General features: G+C 42.9%; 1 protein-coding gene across 1 annotated transcript; it reads left to right on the top strand.

The window, feature by feature from the left end:
- The first annotated feature begins 2,353 nt into the window (after positions 1-2,353).
- On the top strand, positions 2,354-3,875 carry LOC147466039 (small ribosomal subunit protein eS27w). The gene is made up of 4 exons (XM_086513290.1): positions 2,354-2,488; positions 3,082-3,183; positions 3,284-3,312; positions 3,400-3,875. Exons 1-4 carry the CDS (start codon positions 2,486-2,488, stop codon positions 3,524-3,526), a joined length of 261 nt encoding a protein of 86 aa, XP_086369416.1. The 5' UTR covers positions 2,354-2,485; the 3' UTR covers positions 3,527-3,875.
- Positions 3,876-14,618: the final 10,743 nt, after the last annotated feature.

The following is a 14,618-nucleotide window of genomic DNA, read 5'->3' as shown; positions in this document are numbered from 1 at the left end:
TTTAGGTTTAGGTGTAGCAATAAGATCGTCGCGATGAATACCAGCTACTTTAGCTGGCAGAGGCCCAGCAGATGCTCTTGCTACTGCTGCTTGACGCACGATATGCAGCAAGAGAGGATGGTGTCCGCCAGCTTGCATCGGAGTAGTACATTAAGCATTTGGTAGACGCACTGCCTTTGTGGTATTATAAATGCTGCCTTTTTCATTGTTGTGCTGCATAATATGCTCCTTCGACGACATGCAGATACCGATGCCTCCCTTGTTGGATGCCTCCCCTATTGTTGGGCTTTGCATGCCTCTGCCGTGCATGCGCGGCCGCTGCTTGTTCTGATGTTGTAGTACTGTTTTGCAGAGCCGGGAATACTCCACGTGCAGGAGTTGTTGCAGCTATCTGACCAACAGTCTTGGCTTTGATTTGGTCGTGGACACACGAACTACGGTTGTTGACTGCAACAGGTGGTATATTGGCAACGGTCGAAGCAGTATTGGACGGCTACTTGTCAGAGCCATGCTTATTCACCTTCCGATTTCGGCGGGTCATTATAGCTGGGCCTTGATCAGTAGTGATTAAATTACTTACTGGAGCTGATAGTGTAGAGACGTATCTGATGATGATGGCAAGCTTATCTGATGTATCTGATACAGGTGCTACTCGTCGCTGCTAGCGACATTGACAATGATGCACGCTAATTAGCAGCAGCCACATGATCATCTCGCCCAGCGCAGTACTAAGCTGGCCGACAAGCTAGCTGGGAAAGGAGGCTGTCGAGATCAGGACGTTAGGGCTATATGAGCAGTTAAATAACCAGAGGGCCTGACCGGAGATACCTCAACTACATCTAGTAGTCCCTCGATCCATCATCCCTTTAGTTTTCATACCTTTGCCTACAACTTGCCGATGTGCTAATTGTTGCTACAACCAGCTATGATTTTGTAATGTCCTATCAACCTTGCCGATATTGCTAAGAGCATCATTGACAGTACTCACGACCAAGTTATTGCAACATTATGTCCTCATGAAATAACATAAGATGCCACAAATGTTAAATCAAAATTTTCAAAGCTTAACATTAAATCAAACAGAGCACCCAAACAACCTAATATTGTGAGACCTCTTAGGAAATCACCAAAGCATGAGACTTCTAAAGTATATTGCAGGTGGTTGAGCTTTTTCATGCTTTTTCTTTTTCTGTTCAGAATGAGTAGGCCAATTCCAACTGACCTGATTGAGCAGCAGATAGAATTTGAGACTACAATGTATAAGTTGCAATTCTGCCTTTACCCAAATTTTCAAGAGCAAGTGCTCAGACACTACATGCATAAATGGAGTGAGTTCATTCCATGGCCAGTTCAACCACCTACCCCATGGCATCCACATGACATCACTTGGAATACACTCGGTCGACAAATCACCACATCGACATCGCCGTACTGGCTAGTTGCTCCACAAAACACCATTGTATGTTGTTCGTACAGATTGCGGACGTGCTCGCCTACTCGAGACTATAGAAATAAATTACTCTAATGTGGTCCCCAACCACCTTCAATCAGCTAAACAATTCATTTCACGCTACTTTCCTGACAACCAGCTAACCACACGTGCAACTTTGAAGAGCATCTTACTGATATAGCCCTCTGTTCCTACATCAAAAACTCCCATTGATATGTGTAGTTACCTTGTCCTCCTCCTCTTCTCCACAAGAGTTTTGTCCATTGCGTAGCAAAGCAGTCATTGCCTGCTACATTTCAAGGTCTTCCCAACTCTCTCTTGCTTAGTTCCATTCTTAATTCATCAACATTTTTTTTTCATACTCTCTACATCAAATCGTTTCAGTGACTTATACTCACTTAGGGTAACAAGATTTGTGCAGAACAAATAATAAGCTCTCTCTCTCTCTCTCTCTCTCTCTCTCTCACTCACACACACACACACACACACACACACACACACATTTCTACGTTCTTCTTTATAGATGTATACTCTTGTTCAGTGCTTCCATGAGAACAAAATAGTAAATACAATCTTGTATGTATCAGTGACTTCTACTCACTTAGGGTAAAAATATTCTGGAAAACAAATAATAAGCGCACGCACGTGCTCTCTCTCTCTCTCTCTCTCTCTCTCTCTCTCTCTCTATGCCCTTTCACTTCTATGTTCTTGTTTACTGATGTATACTCTTGTTCACTGCTTCGATGAGAAGAATATAGTAATTACAATAGTGCCCTTGCAGTCATGCAGGCTAACGAAGCACTCTAGTTTTTAAATTTTTATTTTGGAGAGAAACAAAAGCGATAAGATTATAGTGGTGTCAAGTTCAAAACTCGATCACACAACAATTGTCGGACGGCCCAGATTGGGGCAGATCCGACGGTCGGGGAAGGAGGTGAAGGCTACCCTTAAGAGACCAGCACACTCCTAGCTCCTACGCGCGCGCTCCTCCCTATCTCTCCCTCCTCTAGTTTCTGCGATCTGTTTCCAACAGCAATGGTATGGCTCTTTTTATTCCGAAGTTTTAATGTCTGTTGAGCGATCGATTATCTTGCTCTCAGAGAGAGAGAGAGAGAGAGAGAGCTCCGTTTTTCGGTAGAGTTGAGGCTTTAGCTCTCAGATTTGAGCTCTTGCATGGACTTGTGTTTCTGCCGCATATCCTTCGTCTCTGTTACTGTCAATTGGCGACTTGCTCTTCCTATTCTCTGCCATCGTTATCTGCAATGTTGATGATTTGAAAACTCTATGGGGTTTGAATCTGTTGGTTGGCCTTTCGACAGTTTTATAGATTCAAGTGTAGTCTTGTTGATTTAATTTTTTTTTTAAAGGTTAATACCTTTGTTACATCGTGCCCTTGCCTGTTGTATCTAGCAGAGTTTGACTTTCCTTAATATCTACCTCTGGCCAGAGTACAGGAATTAGAAATCTGTGTGCTCGTTGAATGTGTAGGGATCCGAGTCTTTGTTTGGAAGGCTGGTTAAGTTATCATAGCAAGTGACTGATTTGTGGGTGCAGTTTTCTGGGAAGGGCTCTGTCCTTTTTGTTAAAACAAAAACTGCTACTTTTATTCTAATTAAGGATAGGCATGCCAGGTACTCTCAAATGACATTGACCTCTTGCATCCTCCCCCAGAGGTGGAGAAAAAGAAACACAAGTTGAAGCGCCTCGTACAATCGCCCAACTCCTATTTTATGGTGAGTTTCTTAGTTGCTGTGCTTAATAAACAGAAATGGAGAGGCTGTTATATTATATGTTCTAAGCCACAACATGTTTTGCTTTTTTCTCTTGTTGCAGGATGTCAAGTGTCAGGGTTGCTTTAGCATGTAAGTGGTTGTACATAGCTTGATGCCAATTCACGATACTCAGCAAAGAGATTTGCACTGATGCTTGTATGTCTCTCTGTATTTCAGCACCACTGTTTTCAGCCACTCTCAAACTGTTGTCCTTTGTGGCAACTGCTCAGCCGTCCTTTGCCAGCCAACCGGAGGCCGAGCCCGCCTCACTGAGGGAAGCTCTTTCAGAAAAAAGGGTGATTGATTGAAATGCAATGGGTCAACCATGTGGTATTTCAGGCTCTTGGTTTACCACATTTTGATTTCTTCAGATGGGCACAAGTGAAGTGCCTGTGTTCCCCCTGGAACTTTTTGTTCTCTGCCTTACAACCTTTTTATGCTGTCAACCGAGTCTGTGGAGTTTTGGAAGTCACATTTTCCAGTGTTTTGACTTCCAGCTGAGGCTTTAACTTGTAATATGTCACTGAGTAGTGTTATTTCAGTCTTGTTAGTGGAAGCTTGGAATTTTACCTTGTTTTTGAAGTGCATTGGACGATGTATGTTCTGCAGCAAAGACATGAGAGTGCTGTGATTCACACTTTTGTTTCCATGCCGCCCAAGTCTACAAGTCCATTTGATACTAGTGGAAGTATGTATTAAAGAATTTCTATTTTTAGGCATTAAGAAGAATTTCCTTCAATTTGCCAAGATTTCTTGGTAGTGTGTGTAGTAGATTTCAATGCTATGGATTGTTGTCTATATTAATTCATGAAATAACTCATCCACTTGCATGTTGGCCCCCCCCCCCCTCCTCCCCTTCCCTTCATCTCAAGTGAACTGCCTAGTGTGAACCCAATCTGTTTTTGGCTTTAGGTATTTATTTTACTTATTTGTAAAACTCTGGGTAGGGCAATTTGCCAAGGTGACACCGGTTTTTCCTTAATATATAACCCCTCACAAAATGTGAGATTTGTTGAAAAGTGTGTGTGCGCGCGTGAGAGAGAGACAGAGAGAGAGTAAGGAGCGCACAAACACACACACAGGACTGAAGCTCCTCCACTCCCCCTTCATGGTCCCTCATCACTGCCTCCTGCGTGGTAGTCCTTTCCCTCCACTTGACGCTTGACCCTCTTGGCGCTTAAGAAGGTTAGGGTGAGGTTCACACGGACCGTGCCGCTAGGTCCCAATATTGTGCATGCGTGCCTTAACTATAGGGTACACCTAGCCCCCATTGTATAATAATCAATTCATTGCCAAGGTTGGTTGGTTCAGTAGTATCTCTCTCTCTCTCTCATTCTCCCTATTGCTCTACGCTTTTGCATTGTCCGACTTGGACATGGTATTAGAGTAGTTTGCTTAGTGATCGTAAGGGAGGAGAAGTCGCACCTGTCCTAGAGGAAGAGCACGTGGAGAAGGATAGCACCGGTGAATCGTCTTCCAATATGTTGTCGACACTTTTGGTTGCATTTCAATAGGGAATGTTTCTTCTGTTGCTGAGCTGTTGCAGAAGTGATGTTTCAGGCGTCATTGTAAAGGGCCAGCGGTTTTAAACGCCAGGTGGAAAGTTGAGACTTGCTTCTAATCAGCAACATTCTAAAACGTTGTGAAAAGGGGGGACCAGCATCGCAAGGCAAGTTGGTTTAGTTGCCAATATTGTGGCACCCTTCCCTAGGGCGTTCTGAAAAAGTATGTAAGGAAGGTTGGGCTTGAAAAGCTTGAAAACCCTAGTGTTCTAGAACACCATGATAGAGGACATGGGACATTACTTTTAACCTCCTCCTTGAGGACCTTTCATAAAGCTTTGGCCACCAACAACCTCAAATGACCAACACCAACCATTGGCTATAGATAGTATGTGGGCTAGCATCCAGTTAGCAAGCAGCTTATGTGCGATCAAAGTTTTAAAGGAAACCACCAATTTGTTTGGCATGTGAATGTGAAGCCAAATGCAAATGCATGAGTTTGTAAAGAGGACAAAGTGGCAAGCTTAAAAAGGATGGCAAGGCTAGTACCTACTTGTTGTTCATTCAAGGAAGTTGTCAAATTTGTTTGGCTAGGGATTATGAAGCCAACACCAGCTCCTTAAATGACAGAGGCAAAGGCAAGGATGGCAATACTAGCACTCAGCTAGCTACCTCACTACTTAGGAGGTTTGACAACCATTGTTAAAAATGCGAGAAGACGCATTGTTTTGCTCTGGAATGGAAAGCCAACGGCAAACGCAAGAATGTATAGAAGGATAAAGGCAAAGGTAAGTTGGAAAGAGAGCGATGATAAATGATTGATAGAGGAGATTGGCTTGGTACACGTGGCGAATGGTCACGACGTCAGATTTCTAGTCAATTGGTAGTTGCCGCAACTAGCTTTAGCGAGAGAGAGGCTTGTGAGGGGTAGAGAGGGGCAAATGAAGCTCCCTATAAATAATTTGTACCCTTGTGTTGGAGTTCAAGTTATTGTTGTTTGAACCCGTGGGTCGGAGTTCGAGGCACATGCATTTGGCAAGGATTTAGTCTGATGTATTTAAAACACTATGCTTCGATTTATTGTTGTCGATAGACATGATGTATGTCAAAGCTCATTGTTTAAGGTTTGGACATGATGTCTTTACAATTCACAATTGGGGATTCTTGGACGTAGTGTGGTCTACAATTAAATTTTCTAAAAGGCACTCGATGTTCAAGTCGATGCTCAAGATGGCATTCTTATAAGGTAAAAAGTTGGAGGTTGCATAATTGAGGTGTCTCCAGTAGTCGACCTCTTCTGAGGTATCCATGGGTGCTTCTTCATCGACTTGGTCTTACTATTTATGTCCACTATAAGTTGCAGAGAGGGTGTTAAAGTTATGGCATCTCAAGTGAGTTGCCCATTGTGATCCCAATATGTATTTTGGCTTTAGGTATTTATTTTACTTATTTGTCAAACTTTGGGTAGGGCAATTTGCTAAGGTGACTATATGATGCACCTAGCCCCATTGTATAGTAATCAATTCATTGCCAAGGTTGGTTGGTTCAACAATCTCTCTCTCTTGGCGTGCGCACATGCAGTGCGCTCGGCGTCTCAAGCGGTGAAAAAAGGGTTATGGCCCACTGCCAGCGCTGCACGCATTTGCCTGTTTGAATCGCAGAAGCCATCGGCGGCTCACCCTCGCCATCGGAACTGAGAGGAGCTCGTCCTAAAGGTTACTATCGATCAAGCACCGGTTGCTTGGCGGGAAGATCCTCCATTGGGTTGCAGCGTTCTCCACTTTGTCAGAAGGCACTTTTAGCTCTCTCTCTCTCTCTCTCTCTCTCTCTCTCTCTTGCTTTCTCTCACTATGACCCCTCAAAGCTGCTTGCATGTGCTCGATATGCGCCGATAGCCGTCGGCAATGCAGGCAACCGTTTTGACACCGGTTAAGTAGTGCATGTGCGTAGACTCTCTCTCTCTCATTGCTCTACGCTCCCCCCCTCGCCCCCCCCCCCCCCCCCAACCCCTTTCTCGAAGTCAAAAAATGAGTAGGGTTTTTGGCAGATTGAGAGCCCTTTTGCAATCTTGGATGAAAGGAAGGGTTTTCCTACAAAAGTTCAGTGGCCCATGCCCCATGCCAATATAACCAATGAAAAATCAAGTTTAAGATTGCACTTTCTGTAAACGAGCTACACATTCACATCACCGATACCTTAGTATTAAATCTCATGAAATTAACTGGTCTCAATAGGACTCTGTTCTAAGTTATACACCATCATATAGCTTTCCCGTGGAATATGTTATCTAAACCAGATTTTTTTTGTAAGTTGTATGCTTGACTGTTCCCCGCTTGGCTTGTTCATTTGATGTTGTCATGAGAAAATTAGTAGAGAGAGAGAGAGAGAGAGAGAGAGAGAGAGTGTGAGTGAGTGGTGTGGCGATTCTACTCCTGCGTCGTCACTGCATGTACGCGTATCTGCTCCTGTGCGCGAGTCTGTAGCACCGTGGCAAGACTGTTGTGCGCGCTTTCTGTTCTTGCGCCGTGCGACTTGCACGAACTGCTGAGGGAGCGAGTGTGTGTGTGAGAGAGAGAGAGAGAGAGAGAGTGTGAGGGTACAACAGAGTTGTGAATTACTGTACAACGAGTGTTTGTTATTACATAAAGGAAGTAGAAGAAGCACTGGAAGTTTGTACAGGGTGGGTACTCAAATGTCAGTAAGTTTCAGTGCGCTTTATGTTCATTACGGATAATCCCTGTCACATGCGATCGGAACGTCTGGAGCTTAAGCAGAATAGTGATTTGACTACAGCAGCGTCCTCCTTTGTAGATAAGGGAAAAGGAAGACAGGTACGACACCTCGTTTCAAAGTTTTGATAGAAAAAGAAAAAGGAAAAGAGATAGGAAAGGGTAAAGACAAAGACAGAACGAGTGACTGCTGATGCTTGGATGGCTTCCAAAAAGACAGTTATTGTTGAAAATTGCTTCTCCTCCTCGGAAGCTTCCCTATAATGATAATAAGTCTCTAGCAGAGGTATGGGATAAGGTTGTGTCGTATAAGGAAGCGGTGATGTGAATGTTCAATAATTGTCATCTTCGTGCAAATGTTGGATATATATATGGTCTAGTACGTTGGTACTTAAAGTCAATGTCTGTTGAACCAATCTTTGTCATGTGTTTGTTTTGCACACATAATCGAGGGTGATTACAATTCTATCAAGATGGGAGGGGGGGGGGGGCGGGGGGGGGGGGGGGGGGGGGGGGTATGTGGGTATGTCACAAAGTGATGATGTGGCATGGCCAACAGGACCGCGGCCGGACAAGAAGGGGCAAAGAGGCAAAAGAAATTTTACCAACTTATAGAAGCTGTCCGAGTGGCCCATAAGGTACTAACTTTTAAGTTCTACCAACTTATGGTACTCTGGCCATCACATGCGAATGGGTAAGAAAGACTCTTAAAGCCTCACAATAGGAACTTCAAGAATACACATGATCAGATTCCATCTTGGACGACATAATTAGCTTGGACACTCCAAGTGTGAAATCTACAACACGTGAGAAAACTACAAACAACTGAACAGAAATTGAATAGATAAATAAAAATAAATGTTATATTAACGTCTTCTAGAGGCCATACTGACCTATGAGACCAGAGAGTTACATCATGGAGAACCAACTTCCTTGCTGGGTGCCCTTCAATTCTACCTCTTGTTTTGATGCATTTGCAGTTGCTTCTCCAACAAATGTGGATGTGCCGATGGGCACCAAAACTTAATTTTCTTGCTTATTTGTCCTCTGTACTTACCACATGGTATGCATTTTTTTCAAATGCATTTCATATAACATGCGTGGGTTATGCAATCATGACAAATAGAGGCTAACGTGGCACTATGTACATACATGTAAGGCAGATGTGGTAGTTCTTCAAGAGCATAATCAGCATCATGTCGCTGGTCAAACATCTTATTTTGTAGGATATTGGATAGCTTATGTAGGCAATGCCAATTACTCGGGAGTGCTTATGCTTGTTCAACATGAGTTACAACCAACTATTGCTTACAATGATCCGAATGGAAGATGAATGGTGGTGCAATGTATTGTAAATGGGGAAGTCTTTGAATCTGGAGGGGTATATGCTTTCATAACTTCTATTGATCGCGTAAGATTATGAGAGGACATCTCTTTGTAATGATGGCGCTCTGACGTATTTCTTTGTGGCTATTTTAACAATGTACCAAACCCTACAGACAATACTATTGCCAATCACTCATGCTGCGTATAGAGTGTTAGACATGGGATCATATGATGCGTTCAGGTGATGCATTGGACTTGTGGCCGTTTTTACATGATGCAGTGCAGGATTCACTTTCCAGCACAATGTTCGATCCTCTTACCGAGGATTCATAGGCATCAGTATGATACCTTTGTATGTGATATGAGGATTGACTATACTTTATGCCTTTCGGATCATGCTCTAGTATGTTTGACTCTACATTTTGGTCCGTCTATAGATGCAGGAAATGGCCTTTGCATGTTTGTAATGCATATCTGATGCATGAAGTTTTTCGTAACATGATTATGGATATAATCTTGCTTTTATATGCATAGCGATACAGATGGTGCATGGTTCCTCTTTGTTATATGTGTCCAATGTGTGGTTAGTGATTATGGCAAGCACTACGTCTCAGTTGTGGGGCAATCTTCAATAGGAAAGAGATACATGTCAATGATAAATACATAGGGCTAATTCTTTCTCGCTGAACCTATTGGATTGCTTTCAGTCCGTACTTGTTAGGAAATAAAACGTAGCTAAATAGATATTTGAGTAGATTACTTAACGGAGAGAGATAGATTTCACATACAAGAGATTATAGAGTAGAGAGAGAAAGAGAGTACACATGATATACGTGGTTCACCCAATATGGGCTATGTCCACTGGAAAGCAGCCACTTCAAAACAAAAAGTAGTTTACAAAGAGATTATACCCTTAATAGAGCTCCCGCCTTGCTCACTCTCACCATCTCACACTCACCTTGTTGCATCAACTTCACACTATGAAATGTGTGTAGAAATGGCTTCCTTTTATAGTCCAAAAGGGATGCCCTCTCTCATGAGAGGCAGCCATGTGTAGCCGCCCTTATGTAGATATGTCCAAATCGGACCCTCCAATCCGCCCATGTGTGGTGACTTCCGACCACCGGCCATCGGCCAACCGACCGATCATTTTCCAACCACTTTCCGGCCGCCATCCGGCCATAGTATTCCGACGAAAAGGAATATTCCAACGAAGGAAAAAAAAAGTCTCGGGGCTTCCGTCCCCGAGGCCCCTAAAGTTGCCCTTGAATTTTTACCCCGTGAAAATTTTGGTTTCCGGCGAGTACGCACGATGGCTTCTCCTCATAATGGGGGCCTTACAAATGTGCGTTCTTACCACAAAAAATTACAAGGGGTAAATCAAGCTCCATACTTAACAGTACTACTACACGACACAATGATAATAGAAAAGTGGATAAATGGCAAATTCATGCAAGGCAACATGCTTTTGTTGATAAAGGTTGGGCCTCCAAATAGTTCTTCAAGCATTTGCATCATTCTCGTCAATCTTAGGACATCAAAGAGTCAAACTTCCCTTTGGGGAATGGACATCTTCCCCTCAAAGGCTATGGTTGCTCACTTTGGGAAGGTCTTCGAAGCCCCACTCCCTCTTACCCAAGAAGCTAGACATGCATGCAATCTTTTTTTGTTGCATTTTGCTCCTACATTTCTGTACAACAAGCACAAATTTTGGAAGTTGCATTCTTTGAGGTAAAGTTGCATGCAAGTTTGTGGGACTTGGGTAGATGGAAATCTCTTGGTTGGGACTATTGATTTCTTCCTGTCCTTTTGGGACTTTCTTAAGCAACCATTATTGGTAATGATGAATATGGCTTGGAAGAAGTAGGATATCCCCCTTTCTTGGAAGGAAGGGTTGCTCAAGCTATCGCCAAAACATGCTTTCTGAGGACTGGTTTTCTCACTAGCGGTCCATCACTCTTATGCCGGTGGTTTATAAATTGATGGCCAAAATGATCGTCAATTGTATTTTAGAATACTTGCATCAAGGCCTTCATCAATCCCAATATGGTTTCATACCTCGTCAGCAAATTACTAACAATTTGGCGAATGTCATTATTGGCATGGAATATGCAAATACACGCAACAAGATGTATTGGTCATGCAAGTTGACATTGAAAAGGCCTTTGATACTATGTTCTAGGATTGTATTGCATAAACAAGGTAGAAGCTAGGTTTTGGGCCAAAAATCTCACAGGTGGTCTTTCTCCTATAGGCTTAGGATAGGCTCAGAGCACTTTTGCGGGTTTGCTAGGTGGTTCTCTCACAAGTGCTTGGGCTCTAGGGCGTTCAATCAGACAAGGGTTTCCTCTTAGTGCTTTGGTTTATGCCATTGCTTTGCACCCCTTGCTGTTGTGACTTGAGGCCCTCACTTCCTCTAGCCGTTTGCATGGTCTAGCTCTATCTTCAGGGAAGCAATTCATAGCACAAGCCTATATTAATGACTCTCTTTTCATGTCCAAAAACGATAAGGAGGATGTGCAACAAATTATGTATGGAGAAGATACTTGCCAAGGTTTTTCTAGTGTCCCCCATTACTTGGGGAATCTCCGCTTTTCGATTGGCATCTCTTACCATATACATGTGGTAGTGACGTGTGTGAACACACTAGGACCGCCGGGGCATTTTTTCCCTCTTTAGGAGTTTTTTCCCCCCATGCATTGTATATACGCCCATCACTCTAGGGCTATCTATCTTTCCATTGCACACTAAGTAACACACTCTCATTTGTGTGCCTTGAGCTTCCTTCGTCTTCTCCAAGCTGTGTGCGTTTCTCTGCAACCCTAATTCCAACAATTGGTATCAGAGCAGGTGCAGTCCTCCCGGGCTTAATTGCCAGCAGCTCCAGCACACGCCTGCACACTTTCTCCAATTTATGTGAGCTTTGGCCTCATTCGGACTCATTTTTGGCCTTCGTTTCCACTACAGGCAGGCCTGCACATGCAATTTTGTCATTTTGTGCAGAATTTCTGTCACTGCCGTTTTCTGCATAACAGGTCCTATATAGTCTATTGCGGATTGTGCTATATAGCATGTGCTAGTCTCACTCAATTTCTCCTCATTTCGGGCAGTTTTCACATCAGGTGCAGACATTTTCCTTGGTTGACAACAACACAGATGTGTTCAAGATGTTTGCTGCTGAGGACAGGTTGGATGGGGACAATAACCCTACGTGGGCTTACATGATGCAACATGTTCTTGTGTTAAAGGGTGTCTAGAATATTGTGCAGGGCATTGATGCACGTCCTAGTTCTAAGGATGTAGGCGATGTTGAGGATGTTGTAGGTCTTGCTACAAGAATTGCTGCTATTAGAGTTGTTTTGCCTACGACAAAACAAGCTCATTGGGATGTAAAGGATGCGCACGCTCATGAATTGATTGCGTTGTCTGTGAAGCACACCATTACTCCACACATTTGTTTAGTGAAATTTGCAAAATAGGTTTGGGATATTCTAGCAGGTCTTTATGCAAGCCGCAATGAGGCTAAAATTGCTTTGCTCCGTAAAGAGCTGGAATCGAAGATTATGCATGAGGAAGATGATATGGAAATTTTCCTTGCTGGTGTCAAGGATATCAATGAGCAACTTATTTCTGTAGGTGAAGTCATTTCAAACAGTTCCCTTGTGCAGACTGTTCTTGATGCTTTACCAAATTCTTACCAGACTTTTGCTAGTACTTGGAGACTTATGACCCAAGGAAATCCTAAAGTTGTCAAGTTTGATGCATTATGCACATTGCTATTGCAAGAGTCATTTTCCCAAAAAAACAGGACTAGGCAGCGTGCAATTGAACAGGATTTTATGCTTCTCAAAGAAAGTGTGGTAACAGCAATGCAGCCACTTCTTATGGTTCTGTTGTGAGTGGTGAAAATTTTGTTCCTAATGCTTCCGTTGGCAACAATTCTTCTGGAAATTCTCGTGATAAGGGCAAAAAGAAGATGTGTTGCCATTATTGTAAAGCTAATGATCACTTAATCAAGCAGTGTCAATTGAAGGCCAAAGAGGCTAAGAAGAAAGAGGGTGGTTCCACTGCAAATACTGGTTCCACTACAAATGCAGCCATTGTTGAGTCTTCTGTGAAAGGAGATTGTGATGCTGATGTTGATGTAGAATGGGCTTTTAGTGCAGAGTGCACTTAAAATCCTGTTGTCCATGATGCATGCATGTCGGTTGATGCAGATTCACATGGGTGGTATTTCGATAGTGGTGCTACAAATGACATTACCCCACATCGTGAATTGTTCACCTCTCTCGAGTCTGTCCCTCATGGGAATTCAGTCACTTGTGCCAACAATGCCTCTTATCCTGTTCAAGGAGTTGGAAAGATTGTGCTTACTGTTGCAAATGATAGTTCTTTTACACTTGTTGATGCACTTTATGTACCTGGGATCAAGAAGAATCTTTTGTATGTATGAACACTTGCTAGACTTGGTCTTGTAGTCAAATTTGTGGATGACAGATGTACACTTCATGATCTCAATTTTGGTGATAAAATTGTTGCTTTTGGCCTTTTGCGTCGTGGGCTGTATCAGCTCACTTTGTATGACAAGTGTGGACAAAATTTTACAAATGCAGTTGCAGATTGAAGGGTTGTTTCAAATGCAAAACTGTGGCATGCACGTTTTGGGCATTTTAATTTTGCCAGTTTCCTGCATTTGCAGAAATCTGATATGGTTTCTTCTTTGCCGTCTCTTGAAGCACCTGTCAAACATGTTTGTGAAGGTTGTATTTTGGGTAAAATGCAGCGTTCTAAGTTTCCAAAGAATGGTTCAGTTAGGGCCACATGCAGGTTGCAGCTTGTGCATAGTGATGTTTGTGGGCCCATGCAAACTCCGTCCTTGGGCAATTACCTGTACTTCGTGACTTTTGTTGATGATTACTCCAGGCATGCATGGGTATTTATGCTTAAAGTGAAATCCGAAGTTTTTATGTGCTTCAAACAATTTCTGGCTATGGCTGAAAATGTCTCGAAATGTACTACCCTCCGTTCCAATCGAGGGGGGCGAGTATATGTCTCATGAATCTAATGCATTTCTGGCTAGTCGTGGGATAAAACACCAATGTACAAAGCGGTGTAGCAGAGAGGAAAAACAAATCACTTACAAAAATGGCACGATGTATGGTCAAAAGTCAAGCTTTGCCGCATTCTTTTTGGCTTGAGACCATCATGTGTGCCACTTATGTACTTAACAGGTGTCCTACAAAAGCTTTGCAGTCTATTACTTCATATGAAGCATGGCCTGATAGAAAGCCTTCTATTGAGCACATGTGTGTTTTTGGTTGTTTGGCATATGCTTTGGGGCCACAAACACAGCGCAAAAAATTGGATGGTAAGGTTGTCAAATGTATTTTTGTTGGTTATACTGCTGAAAGCAAGGTTATAGGTCGTATCATCCGCAAACAAAGCGTATTCTGGTTTCACGAGATGTAGTGTTTGTGGAAGATTTTGTTCAGTCCTTCCTGTCATGTACTAGAGACCGTAATGTAAGCTCACAGAACATTTATGACACTTTGTTGTCTCTTTTTAGTGGTGGAGGTTCAAATGTAAATTCCAATGAGGCAAATGTACAACCTATGGGGGTTTCCAAAAATGTTACAGATCAGCCTATTACTGATGCAGATGTACAAGATGTACTTGATGAGGAAAGGGCTGAAAATGAACAGGCTAGAGGTATGCCAAAATGGATGGTGCATACATTGCGTGACAGTAAATTGGATGCACCTTTGTCTCGTCGTACTCGTTCAGGCTCTGTCCATGCATCTTATGCATCAGATTGTTATGCTTTGGTTGTGTCTAGCTT

The sequence above is a fragment of the Adiantum capillus-veneris genome, chromosome 1, assembly GCF_014529385.1.
Source record: "Adiantum capillus-veneris isolate H3 chromosome 1, ASM1452938v2, whole genome shotgun sequence".
NCBI classification, from domain to species: domain Eukaryota; kingdom Viridiplantae; phylum Streptophyta; class Polypodiopsida; order Polypodiales; family Pteridaceae; genus Adiantum; species Adiantum capillus-veneris.
The sequence above is the reverse complement of the archived record's forward strand: the minus strand, read 5'-3'. Positions and strand labels throughout refer to the sequence as shown.

What these genes read in the sequence shown, in the direction of transcription:
- LOC147466039 (XM_086513290.1), top strand. An exon ending in CGCCCAACTCCTATTTTATG is followed by an intron (nt 3,184 to 3,283) that starts GTGAGTTTCTTA and finishes CTCTTGTTGCAG; the next exon opens with GATGTCAAGTGTCAGGGTTG. An exon ending in TGTCAGGGTTGCTTTAGCAT is followed by an intron (nt 3,313 to 3,399) that starts GTAAGTGGTTGT and finishes TCTGTATTTCAG; the next exon opens with CACCACTGTTTTCAGCCACT.